The 24,966-nt window shown below is 42.1% G+C and overlaps 1 protein-coding gene across 21 annotated transcripts in view; it reads left to right on the forward strand.

The window, feature by feature from the left end:
- Nucleotides 1–4,062: 4,062 nt before the first annotated feature.
- The window catches only part of rims1b (regulating synaptic membrane exocytosis 1b), an 84,305-nt gene continuing 63,401 nt past the window's right edge, over nt 4,063–24,966 (forward strand). For all 21 annotated transcript variants that reach the window (XM_085278068.1, XM_085278081.1, XM_085278078.1 and 18 more), the window contains exon 1: nt 4,063–4,839. In XM_085278068.1, the coding sequence (XP_085134194.1) occupies nt 4,673–4,839 (167 nt within the window). In that variant the 5' untranslated portion in view covers nt 4,063–4,672. The remainder of the gene's footprint in view (nt 4,840–24,966) is intronic.

Here is a 24,966-nt window from a genome sequence, read left to right on the forward strand (position 1 = left end):
TTCCTGTCTGTAAGTATTAAATATAAACATATGTCTACAGATTTACAATAAATTAATAACTAACGCCGCTAATCACTCCTACCCTTATCCATGGCATACATCGAATGAGCTACACTGTGCTGCAAACATGGTGAGTATTCAGGATCAGCTCTTAACATTTAACATTCGTACGAGATTGATGTTACTTTAGCTTTATCATATTTATCATACGATTATTAATAATCACTTAATACAGACTATGTGTAATTACACACAAACATATTTTAAATTCTAATGTTTTTCTTTGCTTTGTTGTCCATAAACCTGAAATCAGCGCTGAGCTGAGGAAGAGTTCCTTACTCTCACTTTAAGTGACCAGAAACATGGTGACAGTCTGAAGATTGACTGCTGCAAGTCTTTTTGTGGTCTTCACCTGTTAGTTTGAGAAACCACTTGTGTGAGAGGTGAAACGGCTTCACAGACTTAAAACAAAAAGTCCAGTTGCCTTTTATTTTCAAGCTCTTACAGTTACCACGACTGATGAAAACCTGCACAGACATAAACATCATGTAGTGACTTACGAAGTGATTCACTCCTCTCTGCTCATGCAGTGTATGTCAGTGTCCACTAGATATCAGTATGCTCACAAAGATCGTCTGTTCCTGTTTCTGCAAAGTCTTTGACAAGTGGAGGTGATGCTTGTTTGTGCCCTCACCATGTGACAGCTGGGACAGGCTTCATACTGGGGTCATGTCTATTTTTAGATTCAATAAAAACAAAAAACAAAAAAAAACCAATTTAAAATTAATATTGGCTGACACAAAGATATATTTGAAGACACACAGAAGTAGAATGACACAGTTTTCAGTGGGAACAGACCAGTACATCTCTTATATGTGTCATGTGAGACTGTTATGAAGAGGGGGGTGGGCTAATTCCATTTAAGCAAAAGTTTTAGCATCAAAATATAGTTAAAGCACCTTACTTTTATCATTAATTCCTTTTTTGTATTTTTAAATTATGAATATGTACTATAGGAAGATATATGTATTAAATGTAGATCACTTTGAGATGGTGTTAACTACTTATATTCTGTTGAGTAGCTTTATCTGCATTAGCACAGTAACATATATTACAGAGTACAAAGGATAGCACTAGTACTAGTATTTTCGTGTCAGATGAAAATACTAGTACTAAGTGCTACATGTTCTCATCCAGTGTGGTTAATCTAGCGCATGTTTTTGGCGAGAGGGCATCACTACTCGGCGCCCAGAGGACCCGGTTTTTCCACTTCCTGGTAGAAGCTTCCTGAGTGAAAAGTTTGAGGTGTAGTTTCATCTCCTGTAACATGAGGCTGCAATATGATAAAAACAAACTCCGGATTATGTGTGCATGATGTTATATTTACTCCTGTGTGATTGTCAGAGTTCGTTAAATAAAAACAGTAAAGGTCGCTTAAAGCTCTGCTTCCTCCTGCAGACTTTCACACTCTGCAGCAGACTGTAGCACGACTGTGCCACTCAGGGCTGGGGTCCCTAGTCACGACCTAAATGATGACAAAATCTTGCACCACGGAAAGCTGACGTCACCGCGGTACAGTCACCGCTCCGGTGACGTCACGTGACGGAGGCCGGGCGGCAGCATAAACAAAAGCCGAGAGTTTAATGCCATCTGCTGGACGGACACAGCCTGTCACCCAGCATCATTACGTCATCCGGGAGAAACCGGAACCAGCTGCGGATCGAAGTAACCTGGGAGCCCGGACCTGAATGCAAAATGAGCCAGGAAGCGAAAGAGCAGGACAGACAGTGAGATTAATAATGGACAGAAGCTGCCAGCATCTCACTCTCTGATATCATACAAACAGATCTCTGAAGTTTACACTTAATACCTGGAATCCACAGGTTTTTCTTATTGTGAAAAACACAAAAAGACACGAAACCTAAAAATGTTTCTGAAAGACTTTCTAAAAATCTGTGTATTCATTCAAAAAATATTGTACAGATTACTGAGAAACCCAAATATTCATTATTTTCTGCCTTATTTTGGACCAAACTTCCCTCCAGACTACAATAAATGTCATGTGGTGTCCAGTCGTGTTTCGCTCTCTGTAAAGAACCGTTTAAAATAATATTATTCTCAGAGCAAACCAAGCTGGCTAATTAAACACAGAAGTGGCTGACACATAAATGAAGTATGATGAGCATACTTTATGGAAATAGTAAAGTTAGAGTTTTTAATGAGGCACAAAACTCTGATAATCTTGTATTTATTAATTATTAGTTAAATCTGGTAAAACACATATCACATTTTTAATTGCTTTTTTCACTTTTTAAAAGTTATTTAAAACTAGTCCAACTATGAAAATTAAAATGCAAAAGTTTTATTTATTGTAAATAATATTTCTAAACATGAATCTAAGTCAAATTAAACAAAACGTTTAAGGAAAACATGGAAAACATGTTCTGTTTTAATCTTTAGTTGTTTGGTCAAAATATTAAATATAATAAACTTGTATTACCTGTCCTGTATTTGTTCCATAACATCAAATACACATTTTTGTCAAAGACTCCACATGTAATCATAATAAAAACAAAATAACTAATAAAAACCGATACTATAATACTAATATAAAACTGAAATGAATTCAATTAGAATTTCTATCCTGAAAAGCAAAAAAATATGAAAAAATATTTAAAAACTAAATGAAAATTAATCTTTTGGTCTGGACAGAGTGTTTTATTTTGGAAACTGGCCACGTCCTCTGTGCTGTTCCTGTGTGTGACTTCCAACATGCTCTGTGTAGCCTGATGCAATTCACCCTTGTGGATGTGAGACAGCAAATCCCAGACAAGCCCCTAATTTGTAATTCGCAGAATTTAACTACAATTTTCCCCACTAGGGGGCAGTGTTTTGACAGTGGGATTATTGAATTGTTTTTGGATATGTCCTGCTGTATATTAATTGCTTTTATTGATTTTATTGATTTTATTGATTTGGCTGGTTAAATAAAGGTTATTCTGACTCACTGCACCATCTTGTGGTATGAAGCGGTGTTATATGAAGGTATAATCTAGCCGTAGTGTGGTGGTTAACACATTTGCATAACAAGCAGAAGATCTCTTTTTTAGTTCTGGGAGATAACGCAGCTGACTTTGGGGTTGTGCTGGTATGGCATCTGCACCAAAACAAACAAACAAACAAACAAACAAACAAACAAACAAACAAACATGTGGTTCTTGTTTGATTCCTCATCTGACCCTAGTTTGACTTTGGTTATTATCTCTTTAACACAACACTCAGATATTTTGAACATGAAGTTGTCCAAAATGTTTTTGTTTTTCTGTACATTCAGTAAATAACTAGATGAGTTTAATTTTTTTTAAAATTATTTTAAGCACACACCTTTAACAAGGAAGGATGCAACGAAAGAAACTACAATATTAAAACCGACTGAACACCAATCAGCCTGGCAGTTAGTCAACATTTACTTATATATAACGAACAAAGATGGGGGAAATAAACAAAAGGGAAATAAATGGATGCGTCTAAGGCTAAAATGACCCAGAGAAACCACTTTTCTTTCAAGAATAACACAAAACCATGAGCTACATAATGTTAGAGGAAAGGTGGGTTAAATGGAAATGTCAGAGACCCCTGCCCAGCTTCCATTGCCCTAAAGTAAAGCGCGTGAAGTACGGAGGTCAGTCTAAAGTCTGTATCAGGACACACGATTCAAATGACGTCAAAGAATGGTTAGATCAGGTTTTGTGCAGCAGCTGCTTGTGCTCGCTTGTGCTTGGTGCAATCTCAGGTCCGAATACGGGAGAATAAGCTCGTTACCTGCTCTCGTGGTTTGGAGCGTTTCAAAAATACAGCATAAACACGACGTGGAATCGCTCAGGTGTGGAAACTGCTCACAGAGAACTGAGCAGCTGTCCGTGGTGCTGAAAGTGATCGTGCATTAAACCGGCGGTGATTTATTCGAGTTGACGAAATACAAAAGCATTGAAAGGGGACCGGAAGCAGCCGGTAGTGTCAGACACCGACACGCTTTGTGCTCCCTGAACTTTGTGTGGGTTTGAGATGCGCGTGCCCGAGCGACGCCTGGGATGGTTAAGGACCCCATTCTCACATGAGTAAGCGCGCCTCTGCAAAAACGGGAGATGACGGTGGGCTGCATTCCCATTGACTGAGAGAGAGAGAGAGAGAGAGAGAGAGAGAGAGAGAGAGAGAGAGAGAGAGAGCACGGACTCCGCCTATACCAACCCCACATCCAGCTCCAGTCCGACGACGGCGGAGGCTCCACAGATCAGCCGAGCGAAGAAGAACCACGGCCCCCTCCTCAGCTCGACTCAATTCCCGGCGTGAAAAAACGGAGATGGGCTCCGTGTGAATTCGGGCGGTGGAGGGGAGAGGAGGGCAGGCGGGGGGTGGGGGGGAACGACGACGAGAGCGTGGTGGGGGCAGAAACACCCATAAAGAGGACAAACAAAAGCACAGCCGAGGGTGCCTCCAACCATGAGCGGCGCGCACTACTCGCCGGAGCTGCGGCTGCCGCTACCGCGTTCACTACGCCCGCCGACCATGTCGTGAGGTGTGGCTCGGGAACACTCCGGGGAACCTGTCAGCCGAAACGACACGCCGAGGAGAAGGAGGAGGAGGTGGTGGTGGGGTGGTGCTGGTCGAAAAGATGTCCGCCTCGGTGGGGCCCCAGGGCGGCCCTCGCCCACCCACCGTGCCACCGTCCATGCCAGATCTGCCGGACCTTAGCCACCTCACCGAGGAGGAAAGGAAGATAATCATGGCAGTGATGGCTCGGCAAAAGGAGGAAGAGGAGAAAGAACAAGCCATGCTAAAGTAAGGGCAACATTTTCTTCCTCCTCTGTGGAAGTTCTAAGGCACAGAAAGCTGCTCTTGTAGCCGAGCTCTCCATTATAACCATCACATCCAGTAACCACCAGCCTCTGCGATTCCGTCATTTTGCACTTGTGGAGGTGTTGATGTGTTCCCAAACATGCAGCCACCGATATAACAGCACCCAGGGCTCGGGAGGTGTTTCCGAAAAGAATCGTGGTTGCATTAGAAGACCGGATGCTGCTGAAAACAATCGATACATTTAAAACAATTTACGGTCACAGTGAGTGGAGACGGCCCGGGTCAAACAGGTGTAGAAAGGGGCTGTGGTGAGGGTGGGGTGTGACAGTGCTGATGGGGAGAGAGGTAGGGGAGGAGGGGATGAATCATAGCATTATCCAGCCCTCACCCACTCGTTTTCATCAATGGGGACTGCACCCCATCCTTCGGTTTACACATCCAGCGCCGCTCAGATTTCCCTTTTTACGCACGCGTGCAGGCTGGAGTGTGAGCTTTATCGCTGTAGGTTTCTGCGGACAGTGTGTGTGTGTGTGTGTGTGTGTGTGTGTGTGTGTGTGTGTGTGTGTGTGTGTGTGTGTGTGTGTGATATCCTTTACAATAACAGCAGAAACAATGACATTATAGCTCACTAGCTCACAGGCCTGGAGCGAACCAAGCCGCTTTCATAAGCCCAGCAGAGGGCCGGTGGTGAGGCGGCGTGTAAGACTGTGCTCCCCTCGGCGGAGAGGAGAAGATGGGGTGTGGTTGGCATTCTTAGCAGGCCACAACCAGATAACATACAGATTAGGAAAGACAGAATTGTAACAACATAATAATGATATTGGACGTTTGTAAACCCTCTGCTTGTCGATCGAGCAGGCTGTCAGAGAAAACTGAGAGAAGAATAAGAACAGAGAGTGCTGGTCTGGGGGATGCTTGGCTGTACAGAAGCTTTATGGGAAAATGACAGAAGGGGACCACTTCAAACTGAACAAACCCACTATGAGATGATAGGGAGACGTTATAGAGGGTTGGGTGTACTCCAGCTGCCTTTTACAAAAGCTGGGTTGCATTGCAGTTTGATGCATCGGGGGGCGGGGGTTGAACACAAGCAATCTTTAAGACACTGTGAGTCAGGGCTGTATGTGATAACTTGCTCCTGAAACATGCGAGGACCCTTATTCTGCTGTCTTTTAGCTTCTCTGTCCTTCTCTGATTCTAATGACTGTTTTCATTTCCTCACTGAAGGGAAACAGAGTGAGGGCCAGCGTTGGGCCCCTTGAGAGGAAGTGATGTATTTAATGTTCCATGAGGCACAGGCAGCAGGTTCAGTCAATAATGGCTTCATCATCTGGCTAATCATTAACCGGACCAGAACACCATGGCCAAAGGAGTAATGTGATTTTAGAGAAATGTGCAGGCATTAGCTACTGAGGCACTCTTTGATATTTACCACTATATGGTGTAAGATTATTATGCACAGTATAGAAGCCAGACACAGGACTGAACTAATATTTTATTGAGCAGAAACGTACTCAAACCGGGTTTCATTTCATCATTAAACCCAGCGGTTCGTTGTCAAAGTCCTTCTAGAAGCACGTTTCGCCACTTGGGGATCTTTGGCCAGGTATTTTGAAGTCCCTGTTTAAATAAACTTTAATTGTTCAGCTCTTTAATTAAACTGTAAATCAATCTTTTGCATACCTGCTGGGGTACGCAAATTGATGGCAGTGTAGTTTGATCATACTTGAATGGAAGAGCTGTACACATAGAAACAGAAGCTGAATTATATAGAACAGAAGAAATCAGGAAAAATGAAGAGACAAGCATATGTTTTACAAGCAGGACAACAATAAAAACAAGGGACACACAAGTATGTAAGTTTGAGCTTTCCAACTGAACAGTAGGCGATGACCATCTTCATGCACGCTCACACAAATGGGGTCAAGAGATTTAGGATAGTCACAGCTGAATGAGAATCCAGGATTAAGTCCATACTTCAGTGCAGAGAGTTACTGGAATTGGACTTTTGTTTTAGAGGAAAAAAAAGTTTTCTTGTCACAATATGTTTTGAATTATGAGTTAACAAGCAGCACGGTGGCACGGTGGTTAGCACTGTTGCCTCACAGCAAGCAGGTCCTGAGTTCAATTCCACCATCAGGCCGGGGTCTTTCTGTGTGGAGTTTGCATGTTCTCCCCGTGTTTGCGTGGGTTCTCTCCGGGTACTCCGGCTTCCTCCCACCGTCCAAAGACATGTAGCTTGTGGGGATAGGTTAATTGGATAATCCAAATTGCCACTAGGTGTGAATGTGAGTGTGAATGGTTGTCTGTCCCTATGTGTTAGCTCTGTGACAGACTGGTGACCTGTCCAGGGTGTACCCCGCCTTTTGCCCTATGACAGCTGGGATAGGCTCCAGCGACCCTGAAAAGGATAAGCGGAAGCGAATGGATGGATGGAGTTAACAAGCAAGATGTGCATGCAGCAAATGTTCCCCAACTGTGCTCATCTGCAATCTGAAGCAACCAATTCAATAGCAGTCAGTGCGTTAGGACGAAAATCTAAGGTTAAAAATTATCATCTGGATTACTGGGCAACTTGAATCTTCTCATTTTGAACGTATAATGGCGCTACTGGAAGGTAAAGTTCATTATAGGCAGTGTTGGTCAAGTTACTTGAAAAAAGTAATCAGTAACTAATTACTGATTACTTCCCAAAAAAGTAATCCTGTTACTTTACTGATTACTTATTTTCAAAAGTAATTAATTACTTAGTTACTTAGTTACGTAGTTACTTTTTAAAAACACGATTTACAACCTGAATAGGTAATAAAGTGATAGATCTTTCAGCCCAATTCTACTTTTTCTACATAATCCATCATACAAAATGTAATCAGATGGAAAAGTCTCTTTTTAAAACTTGTTTTATTAGTTTTAATCTTTTAACTTTATGCATCAAGCAAATATTTAATTATATGCAACATTCTCTGACTGGAAGAAATTAGTTTAACATTTAAACCTATTTTCTGCACATTCCAGCACATAAAATAAAATATTTTTTGTGTTTACACTCAGTCTTTCAAATAGATGCAAGTAAAACACAGCAGAAAATAAATAAAGTCAAAGACTCAGCGGTCCTGTTGCTCTATTTTCACCTGTAAAGCAGGACTGGGGTAGGCGGAGGTTTAACCTGGTGCAGGTGTGCCGCGGTCAGTGGAAGAATCCGCGAGTTTCTCTGTGAGTTTCCCATTACATCGTAGCTACTCAGTGCTTGTTCGGAGGTTTAGGGGTTTTTTTTCACTGTAAAAAGAAGTTTTCTTCCCACGCACAGCGGACACTAATGTTTTTGTCACTTTTTATGGAATCAAACTCAAAGTAAGGTCAGTACTTCCACGCTTTAAACGCTGCACGCTCATACTCTCTCTGCACTCGATATATGATCCATTGTTGATCTGCACACAGCTGTTGTCACGAACGTCGCACTTGCTTACGTCACTGTCATGAGACACTCGCAAAAAAATCACGGTTTTAGTAATGAAGTAACGCATCTGTTTCTACATCTAACCAAGAGCCTTTAGTTCTACGCTCATAGCTGCAAACTAATCAGAATGAAAATGAAAGTAAAACGCTCCCAGCAGGAGGCAAACTGCAGCCTTCTGACTCCAGCCTCCTCATGCAGCCACTGTCGCTCTATATAATGTGACTGTTGTCTCTCAGTGTTCACCGCAGTTATAGCCAGTGTGTCAAGACTGCTGTCCAAGGAGGTTTTGTGTGTAATGGTGAGGAACGGTGTAGCGACATCACCCATTGGTTTCAGGATATTTTGCAGCTTCAATATTAGTGTTTTGGCTACAGAAAATGCTAATGTTGCTAGAAGTGACCATATTTGGATTAGAGGGTGGAGTTTCAAGTTTTCAGCTAACACTAGCAAACTTGGTAACTTGGTAGCAAACGTAGCAAGCTGCACAGGTGCTATTGCACAGAAAGTAACAGAGAAATAAAATACTGCAATTTCACTCTAGTTAGCAGAGGTGACGCCTGGCAGATGCCTGTGTCTGGACGCCTGCCAATGAAAGTGGCAAAGCTTCACACTCCAGTATCCAAACAGATGAATTATTGAAAAAATAATTGTCTCTCAGATTCAAGTGGCCATGAGAGGAAGTGCAGCTTTGGCACTTCCGTGTTGGCTTCATTTTTCTACTTGGATGTGACTAGTACCTGATAGAGTGACAGCACGTAATGTCTGGGGATGAAAACATGTTGCTGTCTGTGAATGAAGCAGAAATCAGTGAGTATAAAGGAGACGTAGCTACCCAACAGGGCACTAAATTGAAAAGTTTTTTGCTTTTTTGTAATTTAAGGATTTAAGACCTTGATAAATTTTTATTTGTGTGCTTCTACACTGTCTGTTGAACGTGTAGGGTTTATTCCTCATGCATTCATGTCCAGAGATGTTTTCCAACACCAGTGAGAGCCTACAGCCAAAAGGACATTCAGTACCTTAGTACATCAAGACCATTCCACCTGGCCAGCACTGCCTGAGAGTCAAGCAGCTGGCAGCGATAAGGTTATACTGATATGGGACTTTATCTGTCACGAGTTTAACCTCCAGCATGAAAGAAACATCGCAGAGCCAGATCACCTGCTTCTGAGCTCACAGGCGGTGAGAAGTCAGCACCTGGGTTTTCCTTCACTAATTCACAGCTACAACAAACGCTTTGTCCTCCTCTAATGCATTGTAGACTTCAGAAACTCCCTCCATTGACTTGGCTAAATCTCCATTGACTTCCTAATCCAGAGGAAGGTTGGTACAGGGGAGCCGTCGTGCAAAAGGGGAAGGATCAAAATGCAGTATGCAGCAGTGACCATAATCTCAGGAACAAATAATTCTAAGCACAACAGGAAATCTTTTTTCTGCTCAATGTTCCATCCACCCCTGGGAGCTTTGAGGTTCCCAAAACGTAAATATAGAAATAATGTTTAAAATATTGATGTGCTCAGAGCAGAGTTTGTAGACAGGGTGGATGCACAGCACAGGGGTGGTAGGCGATGTTAATGGAGGCCTCCGCTTATGTTGATCTTAAGGGAAAGAAGTAAAAGCACCATCAGCAGTCGTACCCATTGAATCAATGAGCATGCACATCTGCGTTGGTTTTGTTTTCAGGACTTTAAACTTTTTTCTGATCTGTACAAGGTGCAGATTGTTCCTTGAAACCAGATGGGCAGCAGAAGAAATAAGGACTTGGGGGACAGAAGGAGGGAGAGGAGGGAGGATTTAGAGGTTTTAAGGATTAGAGTGGTGGAAGAGAAGGAAAGGGCGAGACTGAAAGAATGGGAAGTTTCCCACACACACACACACACACACACACACACACACACACACACACACACACACACACACACACACACACACACACACACACAGCTAATCTCCCTTTACCAGAGCTCCCCAATGCTGTAAGGCTGCAGGGTGCATGGAGAGGGCAGCGGCGCCCTCCGCCCTGTGTGCCGTCTGATGTGGCTGCTGCTGTCCAAGAGGTCAGCTACAGCTGGGAGACAAGGTCAAAAACAGGCTGGGTCTTTGGTTCTAGCATCTGTTCTAATGTGTGGAGTCTGGTTTCTACTTTATTGAACTGATTGTTTTCCTCTTATTTAATATTTACATAAACAGTGAGAGATAGATTGTGATGTTACAGGGTGAGAGGTCGAGACCAGAGAAGTCCTGCCTGACTCTGTCGTAGTTCTTTCAAAATAGACCACTCCCCTTTCTGCAAGTTCCTGTATGTAAACAATCTGTTACAGGTAACCAGTATTTACACGTAAAAACCTCACAGAGTTACTACAACTATAGAACTTTTAAAATATGAAAAAACAAGCTCCTGGTAAATATTATGATCCAATGCCGTTTACTTTCTGTGACTTAGCTGTCCACCCACTTATCCGGTAGACTGGCGAAACTCAATGTGATGCTGTTTCTGTGTTTAAAAGCTGAAAAAATGAAAAGGACAATTAAAATAAAATGAAGAGAAGAAACTGCGTTTACGCTGAAGTTTGCATGGGGACTGACCAGCACGAGGGACATGAGACAGGCAATCAGGGCAAGGGAGCCAATTATAAAAGGAAGAAGTAACCCTGTTTCAACCTGTGAAAGAAACCCTGCTTTTATTGTAAAATAGGAAATAAACAAAAGACAACTAACAACAGATTCAAGAATCACACTTAGATAACCATGAATACAAGCGCATGGATGAGACAGAGGCAGAAAGAGGGAATCACTGGGGAGACTGTACCACTACATCTACTGCTAAAATGATCACGATGTGAACCAAACACAACATCACAAAAGTGAATTTCATCCTCAGAGAACACTTAACGTAATAACAACAAACAAAAACTTGACAAATATAACAAGAAATAAAAAAAAACAGTCTACTAGAATATTAAAGAAATCAACAGAAGAAACTAAAAGTTCACCAAACAGAAAATTGAATCTTCAAACAGATATGAGCCAGACAGAAACTAAAACTCAAATATATGTTAACTAAGAACTCAAAAACCACACAAACCCCGGGGCCGTGACAGCAGCGGCTACAATTATGTCACCTTACCAAATAATGTCTCCAGAGTAAAGAAAAAAACTTGTTGTCTTTCAGCTGAAATTAAAAGCAACATTTTCAGATCAGACTGAAGAGTTTCAAGGTTTCTGGGAGAAAAATGCTAATGCTGAATTATGGATCAGGTCTGGAAATAGCACACACTTGGAAGTGGTTCCTGAAATATTTAAGTATTCAGTTCACTGGCTGCTGTTGATGCTGTGAACCTTTTTTGTTTCTTGTTAACCTGATTCATTTTTGTCCTGAAGTTAAATTGCACTAATTACAGTGTGTAGTGTTTGCACTTTGTCCCGGCGCACAGACAAACTGTGAGCACGGATACTTGAATGCACACAGGGAAGCATGTGTGCCCATTTTTTCCTATTTTACACTGGTAAACACTCGCACTCATGCAAGATTGTACGCTCAAAATCGGCACCCACCCACCTCCACATGATGCACACGTTCTGACAGCATGTGTACCGCTGTCCTTATAACGAGAAGCGAAACACAAACAGCCACAAACCCAGATGGCTTGCAGAAGGAAAGGACACTCTAACAAAGACAGCACGCCTGCGTTACTGTACAGTTTGTCCTGTTGCTTTGCAGCGAGCGTTCGCTCGCTTTCCAGACAGCTGGAGCAAGTGTGAGTCCATGTGCTTCTGTGTGTGTTTGAGTTTCCTGGATTGGATCGTCACACTTTGCTCTTAATTAAAAGAACTTCGAGGCAGTCGGGTGTGTCTGCAACACCTGGAGGGAATAGAAGCCCGGCGTGTGTTTGTGTGCATGGTTCTGAGCTTCCGTCCGTCATCTTTTTACTTAATTTTCATTTAATTTGCAAGAGAAAAAAAAGAGCGTAGTGCACCTGTGTGTATGCATGTGTGTGTCCAATGCAGTAAATATGGGCCAGAATCTAGGTTTGAAAGCCAGAGAATGTATGTGGACGGGCCTGTTCACACATTTTCTGCATACTATTTCTCAGGCTTTTCTGCAGCATTCATTCAATTGAAAGCTTTCTGTCACCAGAAACAATGCTCACCAAACACAGTGACGGATTCTTACAACTCCCGATGACATTCAGTGACAGTTTTTGTTTAACGCTCACTTCTGCCATGTGCACATTGTTTTCTTTTTCTTTTGCCATTATCAGATATTCTCTGATTATTACTTTCAGGAGAAATAATGTGGTTATGGTTAAAAACAACAACAACTAAAGTTTGGGGAAGGTTGTTTGGTTGTAAAAAGGGTTAAAAACATTGGAATCTGAACTTCAGCCAGATTTGTTACAGCCTCTTTTCCACCTTTTTAACGCTTGTATTGGTTATACTTTAAAATCCGTATTAGTCAAGAATAATCATAATTTTTGTGATACTGAGTTATTTGAACTGCTGGTTCCCCCATGAAACTATGTGAAGGAGTGTCAGTTTTAAACCCTCTGTGTATGCAGATATTTACATTTCTTTTTTTTCCAAAAATATCCATCCGTCTTAGGGCAACAGGCAGGGTACACCCTGGACAGGTCGCCAGTCTGTCACAGGGCTGACACATAGACAAGGGCAATTTAGAGTCACCAATTAACTTATCCCCACTAACTGCATGTCTTTGGACTGTGAGAGGAAGCTGGAGCACCCGGAGAGAACCCACGCTGTGAGGCAACAGTGCTAAGCACCGTGCCACCATGCCGTCCATGCATTTTGTTAAACAATTAAAACTAAAGACTGTATAATGCAAACACTGATCTTAAAATTGATGGAGTCAACCACTGTCGTGCCGTGCGACAGGTGGCATAAAAGCACCTTTAGGCTCCACCCCCACTGTGTCCCTGAATCAGACATATGGAATCAAACAGATAATTAACAACAAAGGGAAAGTGATGCTTTTTCTACGAGTATAGTATAGTCAGTGACCTAGGTGGTCATGAATTTAAATAATGTAGACTACATAAGCACAAGATGTTACCACTGTGATATCAGCCTTTACTTTGTGAAATCCTGTTATCAATTGTTGTTGTTTTCTTCTTTATGTACTAAAATCTGTAATCACACGATGAGGAAACTACACACTCCCACTGTAGTGAGTTTTCAATCTTAAGGCAAAACTTGAACCTAGTGATTAAGACCATAAAGTCTTCGTTCCTTTTCAGATCTCTTAGTTATGTCCATCTTTTATGTACAGCCTATGGATTCAGCACAAAAAGCTGAAAACAAATGTTTCATCTAAACAGATGCAGAACAAAGTCAGCCTAAAGTTGGAGTCATGTTTCCATAATTGTGAGTACTCTCAGCATCAACAGTATTTGACTTTACTCTGTTCTGCTCTCAATAATAGAGTGTATGTAAATGATGTGACAACTAAGTTATGAACTAGGCCAAAAAACACAGCATCTGTGGAATGGTTTTCCCAGTTTGGCTTGTAAAAGATTAGATTAGATTTTCTTTCCCCACCTGATCAGTCCAAGCTTTTCTCATCAGTCACAAAGGCTCATGTGGCCTCATAAGAGCAGTGAGGGTTCAAAACCTGCTGGTAGAGCAGGGCGATATGGCCAAAAATATTTATCACGATATATATTTGAAAATTTGCGATAACGATATAACCGACGATATAATTGATGCGAGACAAAATACGACTCCACAACATTACTAGCGCAAAAAGACAACCTTCCATTTATTTTCACTTAAACAAGAAGCTGGTTTTTATGTACATTAAAGCTTTATAAAAATGTAACAGTGCAAATGCAAATTCCTTGCTGAAAGTTTAACCAAAAGGCATTTCCAGTAGAAATGGGCTGACATATCCTGAGCATAACCATATATAATATCCACTGAAGTTAAAAATAGGTGCTTTGCAACATTAAACTGCAGTGTGCAGTACGCATTTTTCGGACCATAAGGTGCACGGGATTATAAGGCACATTAAGTGAAACAAAGCAGTCAGGAAATCAAACTTTATTCAACTCATTCTTCTTGCTTCCTCCACTTCTGTAACATTGATTCATTAATGTTGAATTCTCTGGCAGCTGTTCTATTCCCATGTTGTTGCAGTATATTAATGACTAACCTCGTATTGTGGATGGATTATCTCAGTTGTTCTCCTGACTGAAGTTTGGTCCGTTTACAGCATCCTGCCATGCGATTGCATTTGTCTTTAACCATGAAGAACCTTCACGTTAACTTTTATAAGTGGAAAAGTGTTAGTGTTCGTCCTCCAGCTTCACTGTTTATGTTATGCTAACATAGCTGTGTCGCTAGCGATCACGTAGCACATCATTATATACCAGCTAGCCCAACTTCAGTAACCCTACAAACGTCACTGCTGTTTAGTTTCCTGTCTTCATTTATGTTGGAAGTGATAGCAGAGCTGTACGTTTGATTTTTTTCAGAAATCTCTCGGTCAGAACATGCAATATCATGCTTAGGTAACTAGCGAAACTAGCGAGCTAACTTCCGCTAGCTTCCTGCTAACTTCTAACTCCGTTAAATGTAATAACTTTTGTTTTCATGGATGCCTGGAAGTTAAACTTTATAGTTACACCTGGTAAAGCAGCAATGCTGATCGTTTTATTAAAGATGAAAGAATTTAGACAGTTTTTAACTCTTAAGTGATGCTGCAGTGTTGTTTGACCTGAAAAATACGGAGTTTAGGACCCAGATTACTCCCAGATTTAAGAGCATCTTAGTCCGACAAATATGACAATGACAACGGCCGCTTGCATGTTCTGCAAAAAAATGTGCTTTGTTGTGTATCTGACGGACAAACACCAAACCAGTTCCACATCACGGAAGTTGCACCATTTTTACAAACCAATTCTGGTTCATCAGTTTCACTCAACAATCAGCCATGTGCGTATGAAAACAAAGGCACTGCGCATGCGCGTTTTACTCCCATTCTATCGCGATATTTCATTTTCCTATCGTTGCCTAACATTATACCGGTATTACCGTGAACGGTATAATATGGCCCAGCCCTACCTGCTGGTAATCTTTTTGAGAAGAGCGGAGACATTTACACGGTATCGGTATATTAACAACATTATCGTGCTAATAAATAGTAATGATTAAATAAACACTGCTTAGCTTAGGAGTAAATCTAAAAAGGTTTCTGCCTCACTTGACTATTTTTGTGCACTTTGGGAAACAGCCGCGTGTCTGTGTGTTGATACAGCTGCACACACTTGATATCTGGTTAATCATTAGCTACAGCATCAGAGACACAGGGAACAAAATGTGGCAGAGAAGGAGGTGCAGCCTTATCAGACTCACAGAGGAAGGGAGGAGGTGGAGGCTCGCGGTGTCTGGCTGAGTGTGCTGAGAGTGAGCGACCTGAGTGAGTAGCCCCCGTTAGTGCTCCCAGACCTCAGCAGCATTAAAGTTTAATGAGAATGCATTCTGCTTGGGCTGACCAGACTCTCTACATTGCTCTCCCTTCATCTCTGTCTGTGTTTGTGGTCAAATGAAGCCAAGGGAGTGTATCCTGAGCGGCCACACACACAGCAGGCTACGGGATCAGCACATAAACGACCTCCGCACGCTGACTTAAACAGCACGCCAAGCAACAGAGCCAACGTCTGCAAACATGCTACATCGCGAACAGCTGACCACACCTGTGAACTTGATGTTCCCCATATTTCCCTAGTGAGGAGCAACTTTGCGTGTTTAGGGCAACCGTGGTTCAGGGGTTGGGAAGCTCGTCTGTAACCGGAAGGTTGCCGGTTCGATCCCCCAGCTCTCTCTGTCCTGGTCGTTGTGTCCTTGGGCAAGACACTTTACCCTACCGCCTACTGGTGCTGGAGGTGCCGATGGCGCGATATGGCAGCCTCGCTTCTGTCAGTCTGCCCCAGGGCAGCTGTGGCTACAACTGTGGTTTGCCTGCACCAGTGTGTGAATGTGAGAGGCCGGTCTGTTCAAATGTTGTCAGCCATAAACTGGTCCGTGGCGCAAAAAAATGCTGGGGACTGCTGATCTAGTGCTTGGAAGGTTTGAATCCTAGCTGCTCCAGTCTGCAGGCCAAAGTATACTTTGAGCATGCTAAAACCCAGGATGTCAACATGGTTATTTCTCCTTTAACACAGGAGTCTAAGGGGATTGCCTCACTTTCGTATCTAGCTTTAAGCAGCTACATGTGGAACTGTATGTTTTACCATTTTGCCTGGACACTTTGCTTCAACGTAGAATGGATAACATCATGGGAGTTTTACAGGCCATGGTTAATGCTGCTGCTTAAGTTGGTTAAGTCCAGGAGTTGTGCAGATGTGTATTTTTTTCCATTTGTGGCTTATTGTGTGTGGAGGTTGGGAGAGCAGGATGAATAGAAGAAAATAACAAAGGAGGTGGCGTGCAACGGAGAGGAGACTGCTGGGATACAGTGAGGGGATTAGAGGTCGCCTGTAATTACTCCACAACTACTCCCCCAACTAGAGCTATGGCTTACACATCAACCAGCAGGCTGAGTGAGGTCAGAGGCTTTGTGATTTACATATGTGTGCGTGGCTCAGTATTCAACAATCAGGAGGACAACACAAAGTGAACTGCATATAGACAGCGATGTGGAAGAGACCACTGTGATCGCTTTCAGAGCGGAATCCCATACAGCACAAACGAGATGAGACAGTGAGGTATAGGAGGAAAAGAAATAAAGGAAATGGAGGAAGATGGATGTTAGAGGGATATAAATGGAAAAGAGAAAATATAAATGCATGTAGAGGAGGAAAGAGAGACGCTCAGGAGTCCATGCCAAAAAAGCACTCTCCTCCATAAATATGGCTAAAACACTCACAACATCAATAAAAGAGCTATCAACATCTAAGCACTATCTCTGGGAGGGGCTGCTGTAGTTTGATCCTGAAGGCTGAAGCCAGGCTGAAGCTGTGTAGCAGGAGGCCTGTGTAATTATGGCGCAGTAAGAACAGCAACGTGCTAGTTACACAAGACTGAACCTCCAGCGAACAATACAACATCAGGTCTGTTCTTTTACCCTCTTCACACCCATCAGTGACAGGGCAGTGCTGCTTCTTCAGTGCAGAGCTGTTAGGGCACTTCAGAAGAAGAAGATAAACACGGTTGTGCTTATTGGTTGAAGCAGCGGTGCCCAACCTTTTTTGCGCCACGGACCGGTTTAATGTCCGACAATATTTTTGTCGGACTGGCCTTTAAGGTCGTGGATAAAACTAACAAAACAAAAAATATACAACAACATACAACAAATAATGATACAACCAAGGAAAAAAAACTGTGGTATTTTGAAAATAATAAACGCAACAGGATGATTCACTAACTGCCGAGCGTCCATTTTTCATAATTTATCCTAAAACTAATTCAATACTAGGTGTCAAATTTAACACTGAAGGAAAAATTCTTGTATATTTAACATTTCTGAATCTTACCTTGTAGTTGTTCTGAGGGAACATGTACATGTGTGTGTATATACATATATATATATATGTATATATATATATATATATATATATATATATATATATATCAGATTAACGCTGACAGCACTAGTGGGAACGCAACGAATATGACTGCACATTTACTCCGACATCATCCTAGTGCAAAGACAAGTGGAAGCAGACAAAAACAACAAGCACGCATGCTACAAACTTTACCCGAGTCATTTAGACAGCCGTTAGCACAGGATTCTCCTTATGGGGACCTGATATGTTTAATATTCTGCTGAGAATATACCCCAGAAGAAGCGTATAGTATAGCTTTTATTTTGGAAAGAGCCATTTCTCTGTAATAAACTCTCTTTTCCAAAGATGAGTGATTTCTCGATCAGGTAGTTTTTTACTACTTTGTTGTTTCAGCAACATTAAATTTAAAAACTGTACTTTTGAGTTAAAATATCTATTTATAATTTTAATAAATGACATTAAAAAAGCATGAACATTTTTTTGTATCGAAAAAATATCGAACCGTGACACCAAAGTATCGAATCAAACCGAACCGTGAATTTTGTGTATCGTTGCACCCCTAATAAATATATATATATATTTGGGACTGAAAGGATTGGTGTGGTGAAAAATGAAAGGTTCTCTCCACCCTGAAACTGAGTTTCCCTTTACAGAAGCCAGATTTTGTTTTTTGAACTGCAGCTCTTAAATTGTGTACTAACCCAGCAGGTTGGTGTAAATATAACAGCCTGAGAGGATGTGACTGTATGCATGAAAGCTGGGAATCAAACTCCATCAAGCCAGGCAGGATCAACCAGACTGCTTAAGAAATGTCTGCCCTATAGAGGTACACAGCAGCCATCTGGGTGTTTTTTTCTGCTATGACGTTTGTACTATTTTATAGCCTTTTGAGAGTTGATGGAGGCAAGTATGTAAAAGTCGTCATAGAGAACATCATGGCAGGCAAACAAGAAAGCAAAGAAGATGTTTGCATTGGGTTAGCAGCCATCTCTTGCTCTTCTCTTTTGGTTCTTTACTTTTTTTTAGGTTATTTCTAACACATTTTCTATCGGTTATTTCAAGTCAGTAGTAGCAGTAGTAGTAGTATTTGTAAGCAGAGTCTTCTTGCTTTTATAGATTGCAGTTGCCTGAGAGGATCTGTCTATTCTTTTTCTGTCTCCCCCCTCTTCTTCCTCCCCTTCCTCTTTCCATCATCCTGTCTCCATCCTCTTTCCATCATCTACTCCTCAAGTGGTATTTATAGAGTGGCTCCGGATGCATCAGCTTCTCTCCTTCGCTGGTCTCTGGCCCACGCTTGTTTCTGTCTTGGCTCTTTTTGTTCATCCTTTGCTTTTTCACTTGTTCTCTCTCCCCCTCCTCCTCCTCCTCCTCCTCCTCCCTGTAGACAGTTTGTCGATCCATGTCTTTCTGAGATGGGATTCTGTGTGTTACACACTCCTCACCTTTTCTTCCTGCCATCCTGTTTCTTTTCTTTTTATCTCACAGTCTCTTCTCCCTTTCTGGGTCTGCTTGCTTTCATTTACCTCCTCTGATTACTCTGTCGCCATCCCCGAGCTCCCTCCTCTCTTTGCTTCCTCACAGCATGTGTCAACATGTCTGTTGTCTTCCCTGGTCTCCAGCTCCAGCAGCAGAAGAAACATTTTTCGCTTCAACGCCCTCTGTTGTGCTTGGATTATTGATCCAGTGAACTAAAAAAACTGCCATATCTCTGAAAAGTCCCAGTCAGTGTTCAATCCTGTCTGCTTCTTCTGTTGTCCACCTTAGGAATAAGAAAATAAGAAGCCTTCGATAGCTATTGATATTTGAATCGCAGTCGATTGGGGAGTGGTGTCTTTTTCAAAGTCCTTCCAAATGCAAGAATGCAAGCGCCATCTTTCCTGTATCTATGCATCTATCTAAAACAGGGGTGGGCAATCTCAGTCCACGAGGGCCGGTGTCCCTGCAGGTTTTAGATGTGTCCTCGAACCAACACGGCTGATTTAAATGGCTAAATTAGCTCCTCAACATGTCCTGAAGTTCTCCAGAGGCCTGGTAACGAACTAATCATGTGATTCAGGTGTGTTGACCCAAGGTGAGATCTAAAACCTGCAGGGACACCGGCCCTCGTGGACTGAGATTGCCCACCCCTGATCTAAAACAATGGCAAGACAATCATAACTTTAATCTATTGCATGCTTAGAATATAAGTAAATTAATAAAACAAAAATAAACAGAAACACTTCCAAGGATGGGCACCGTTGCACTTTGGGTAGAACCATAGATAGTAAAAAGCATGGATGTAGCTTCCCATTATGAAGCCTTGAGACGAGTGTTTTTGCCATCACTGTGTTGCTGTTTTGAACTCATATATTACAGTTGAGCAGTGGATGACTCTCATTGTCTAACGACTTATCAATCACAAATCTTTAGCTGGCCCATCATGGATGATCCTCTTTTCTACAACTTAGGTTGACTAAAATGTATAAATAGACTTAATGTTTTATTCAATATGAACTGAAATACGTGATTGAGTCCATATACTCATGTTGTTTTACAGAGGCTGTTTCAGGGCTGTTTTGTCACGGCCCTGAATTGTATAAGAGAAAGAGGATGGTGGAAGTTTCATAACATCACAGCATCATTAATGGATCAGCTGACTGCTGATGACCTGTTGAAGTGTTTAATCAATATGGACACATTTGCTTTTCATCACTGTATCAGGTTTGTCTGATAATCTCAGACGAATATGAACTTAAAATTGATCTTTGCGTGAATTAGATTCAGCATACAGCAAGCAATGTAATATTCTCCAAGTTTGAACTCTACTTGCATCCAAATAACTTTTGTATGTCTGAATTATTTAAGGTGCTATCAATGATCTGGAAGCTAACTAGCACTACCAGCTTACTGCTAGCTTTCATATGTAGTAGGTGAGGGTTTGTAGGATTTTGTCATGTATGTACGTGGTACCTTTAAAAGTTACTTCTAAAGATGTACTAGAAAACCAGAATTCTTAGAAAAGAACAATTCACAGGATTTAGCTTTAGCTTAGCAGCAGTCTTTATGCTGGCTGGTAAAATCCAGGGTATTGAGAACTACACCATGGGTCATGAAAGGGGCGGGGGAAAATAAAACCAAACGCTTCCTGCTTACCTTTACTGAGAGTTGAAGCACACACGGCCTTCTTTCCAGTTTCTTGAACGTCCTCCTGCAGAGAGTCTTCTGCAAGGCGTCACTGGAAATCAGCTGATGGGACAGAAATAGAACTGCCCTACACACACAAACACACGCCAACAGACACATACGCACAAAACAGAGCTTTCCCCTCCCCATCCTTGGGCCATGTATTCATAGCGGCGCTAATTAACAACTCAACACCAGTGACTGGTGAGGAGAGCAGAGACAGAGGAGGGAGAGATGCAGAGGGAACAAGAGGAGGAGGAGGAAGAGGAGGGAGGGAGTTCTTGGACTTGCTGAATAGTTTATGCGAGGCCTGAGGCGAAGGCTAACCCGTGCATGTGTATACGTGGGGTTTCTGTCTGTGTCATTGTTTATATTTGTGCATGTGTGCTCATTTGCACACACGTGTTTTGACAAGGCCACGGCTAACCCGCATCTGGCTCTCTGTCCCTGCCGGCCCCCCGGTGATCACCGAGGGAGACGAGGCAGCCACAGATCAGCTGGTTCACACCACTGTGGCCCCTGTGGTCACTGTCTGCCACGGCCACATGCTACCAGCATGTAAAGGTGACTTTTTTCCATAATGTAATAATTTCATCACCGTATGAAGGCAATGTCATCTCGTAAAACTTTGGTCCTGATCAGACGCATTGTCTCTCTGCACTGAGTGGCTATAAATAGGGCAGCTATGAAAGTGATCCTATTTATAGTCTTAGTGTTGTGGAGTTAGAGAGACCCTGCTGGCAGACACTGAGACATGTGAGATGGGAGATTCTCCATGTAGTTAAAAAAGATTTCCCATGTTTTATATAAGAAATTGATCTTATTCTTTAAGTGATCTGTTCCAGAGGTATACAGCTTCTCACTTCCGAGAGCATCAGTCCAATTATCAGTGGGAGGCCTCACTTCCATTTCATTGCTTTTGGCGGTGTCTAGTAGGATTTCTGTGATTCTAATAGAATGACTGTGTGCGTGATTAGATTGTGAGAGGTTGCCTAAAAGGCCTTGATGACTCTTAGGCTTCAAAAGTTCTCTTATTTTCACGGGGAGTCTGCAACCGTCTGGCTAGCTACTGCTTCTAGAAATCCCATAAAGTTTGCTGAGAGGAGAAGTTCCACATTTAGCTTTTGATGGATGTTGAATGGCGCTTCCAGATTAACCTACAGTGTCTCACATGACAGGTTTCTTTATGCATTCTGATTGGTGGAGGAGTTGTGAAGCATGTACCAGTTCTCTTCAGGAGATTGAGTCATGGTGAAGGATTTTTCTGAAGGTGATCATTTAGAGATGCTTGTCCTTTGTCTTTGACATGTGTTGAGACCCAGAGCTACTTCAGGTGGTAAACCTATCAATTTTGCAGGCAAAGGTATAGCTAAACTCTTATTTTGAATGTTTTTAGCAGATGGTTTTAGTTGTGTTTTACGGTGACCACTGATAAGAATGTTGCCTGGCCTTGTATGGTTATCAGACAAAAGTATCCTGTGAGAAAGACTAACTTTCTTTATCATTGTTAACAGTTTTTAGTTGCTTGTTTGTCACTTCCCTTTCACATCCCATTGGAGGTGATGCATAGCTGCAGTTCTTAGTACTACTGACACCTGGCCTGTTACAACTGTGGTTTTTCAGGCTTCGGTTACAGCTGGGACATTCATGGAGAGTTTCACCCTTTTTGGAGATGAATGGGTTGAAATGAATATAACTTATACACTGCTTAAAAATGTAGTGTATACAATACACAGTATCTGTTGGTCTTTAGGGATATCGGCCTGTCAAGCCATGATGTATCAATGTGTGAATCAATTGCACCCTGCTTTTGTTGCAAATGAAAGCGACAACAGGTGCACCAAACAGGCAACATTGAGACACCCCCAAAACAAGGGGATGGTTTTGCAGAAGGTGACCATTGCTCTCTTTATTCCTTCTGACGGATTTTTCTCGAGCGATGATTTCGAGAGCTCCTGTAATTTTTCTGAGGTGGTGTTGCAACATTATTTGTTAAATGCTAAGAAATGTGACCAGCAGTTGGTACTGTTGAAGAGTTCTTATTGAGTCATGGAGCTTTTTTCTTAGTAGCCATGATTTGTCTTATTAGGTGAAAACGTATGTCCTTCATCGAGCCGCACTGTGCTTGTGTCCAAGCAGTCTTGTATTTTTAATATTCGCTCTCCCTTTTACCTCTGCTTTGGTCTCAGTAGCATTTCTCTTAACAGCTAAGATCAAAGTTAACCCTATAATCGTGTAGTTCTAGTGATAACCACATGACTTAATATCTAACCTTTCTGAAACAGCAGCAGAACACACGGAGTCAAAAACAAAGCTAAAAAGAAGCCAAAAAGAAGTGGTATTGAGACTGGTTCTCTTCTGGTTGATGGTCATTTGGGCCAAAGCTGGACTCACCTACTGCAATGGTAAGTGTTGTGCGGACCAAAGGTAAGCTAAGTTAAGATAGCCACACTTACCGTGAGTCAAGACCAACAATCAAAGCTCAAATTTATCATCGTTTTCTCACAAAAAAAAGTCTGATATCCCAGAACAACAGTGTGTGATCTTTATTAATATATTGGTTATTGAAAGAGAGTTTGGGTAACTGAAGTTAAGTGTGCAATGATGTCCTACATTCAGCAGCTGTTAAAGTTGGTGCAGCAGAGAAATTTAGGAAGAATCCAAATATTACAAATCATTTTTGTTACCAGTGGAAAAGTGACTCTGAAAGCTCCTCTGAAATACTTTGGTTCTCCTTCACAACCTGTGTTCCCAGCCATGGTGGCTGACCCCCGGGGACGCAGCAGGCACAGGCATGTAATCAATGAACACACAGCAGAGTGAACACAAAGAGCATGTCCTCACCTGAGAGGACGTCTCTTCCTGTGTCTTTCGGTAGTGATTATGTTTTTATCGGTGTGGTTAGGGTGACTCATGTATCTGAAGCTAAGTCAAGGTTAAGCTTATGCATTGGTGGAAAGTGTGTGAGTCAGGGGAGATGGATCTGGCAACACACACTCACGAACACAGACTGTATATAAAAGATGTCACTATGATGTCACCCATTGGTTAGCGTAGTTCCAAGCCGAGAGTTTTCAGCATCATCCAGTGTGGCTGTTTTTGTTTATTGAGACAAAGAGATGGATCCGACCTTGACCCCAGGCAGCACGTTCTCACTCCCGAGGTGTAATATTTTAAGCTAGGTGACAAATCGTCAACATGTTACGCTTCCGGGCACCCAGCACGTTCCTAAATGACCAGATCGGAAAAATGAGGGAACATGAGAACCATTTGGAATCAATCCACACATGTTTGTTCATTTTCCTCAAATTGCTTTGGAAAACACTATTTCATGTCATTAAAGTGCTGGTTAAGGTTAGGGCTGGAATACATGGCTGGAATGTGTTTTACCGCGGGAGGTCACAGAGATGGGATGTCCCTAACATAGTCATCTCAGGCACAAAGAAGCGCCACCCACCTTCTGCTCAAACCTTCTGTTTGTAAGAGGCAGCCAATCAGAAAACATCTGGATTGAAATGAAGGGGAACTTCAACAGCTTGTTCAACCAGATAAACCAAGCCCGAATATAAAATACATAAAGATTATTTCCTATATAAATCATGCAAAGCTACTTTAATAGAGTCTAAAGGTAAATATATGGAGCTGAGCAGAGTAGGTCCCCATTCATTAATTCAGATTAAAATCCACAATAGTTGCAGTTTGTTAGCTAATAGTAGCACGTGCAATCAGAAAACGGTCACTGATGTGGATAAACTTGGAGACAAGGGGGACGAGAGCCTCCTCAGCTGAGCTCATGATTTAGGCTGAGAGCACAGATTTATTTATATATCATGAGCCGCGTCGTGCATCTTTAACGGTGCACGTCTGCTGAATGTGTGGAAACGATAGAAAAAGGCTGATGAAACTGTATCTCTAAGAACAGAACAGCTGGTGCACCGACACCCGCTGACACCCAGCGCTTGATGC

This window comes from Mchenga conophoros, linkage group LG6, assembly GCF_057382185.1.
Source record: "Mchenga conophoros isolate Kocher_MC1m ecotype Shallow Benthic linkage group LG6, M_conophoros_male_GT1.1, whole genome shotgun sequence".
Classification (NCBI taxonomy): domain Eukaryota; kingdom Metazoa; phylum Chordata; class Actinopteri; order Cichliformes; family Cichlidae; genus Mchenga; species Mchenga conophoros.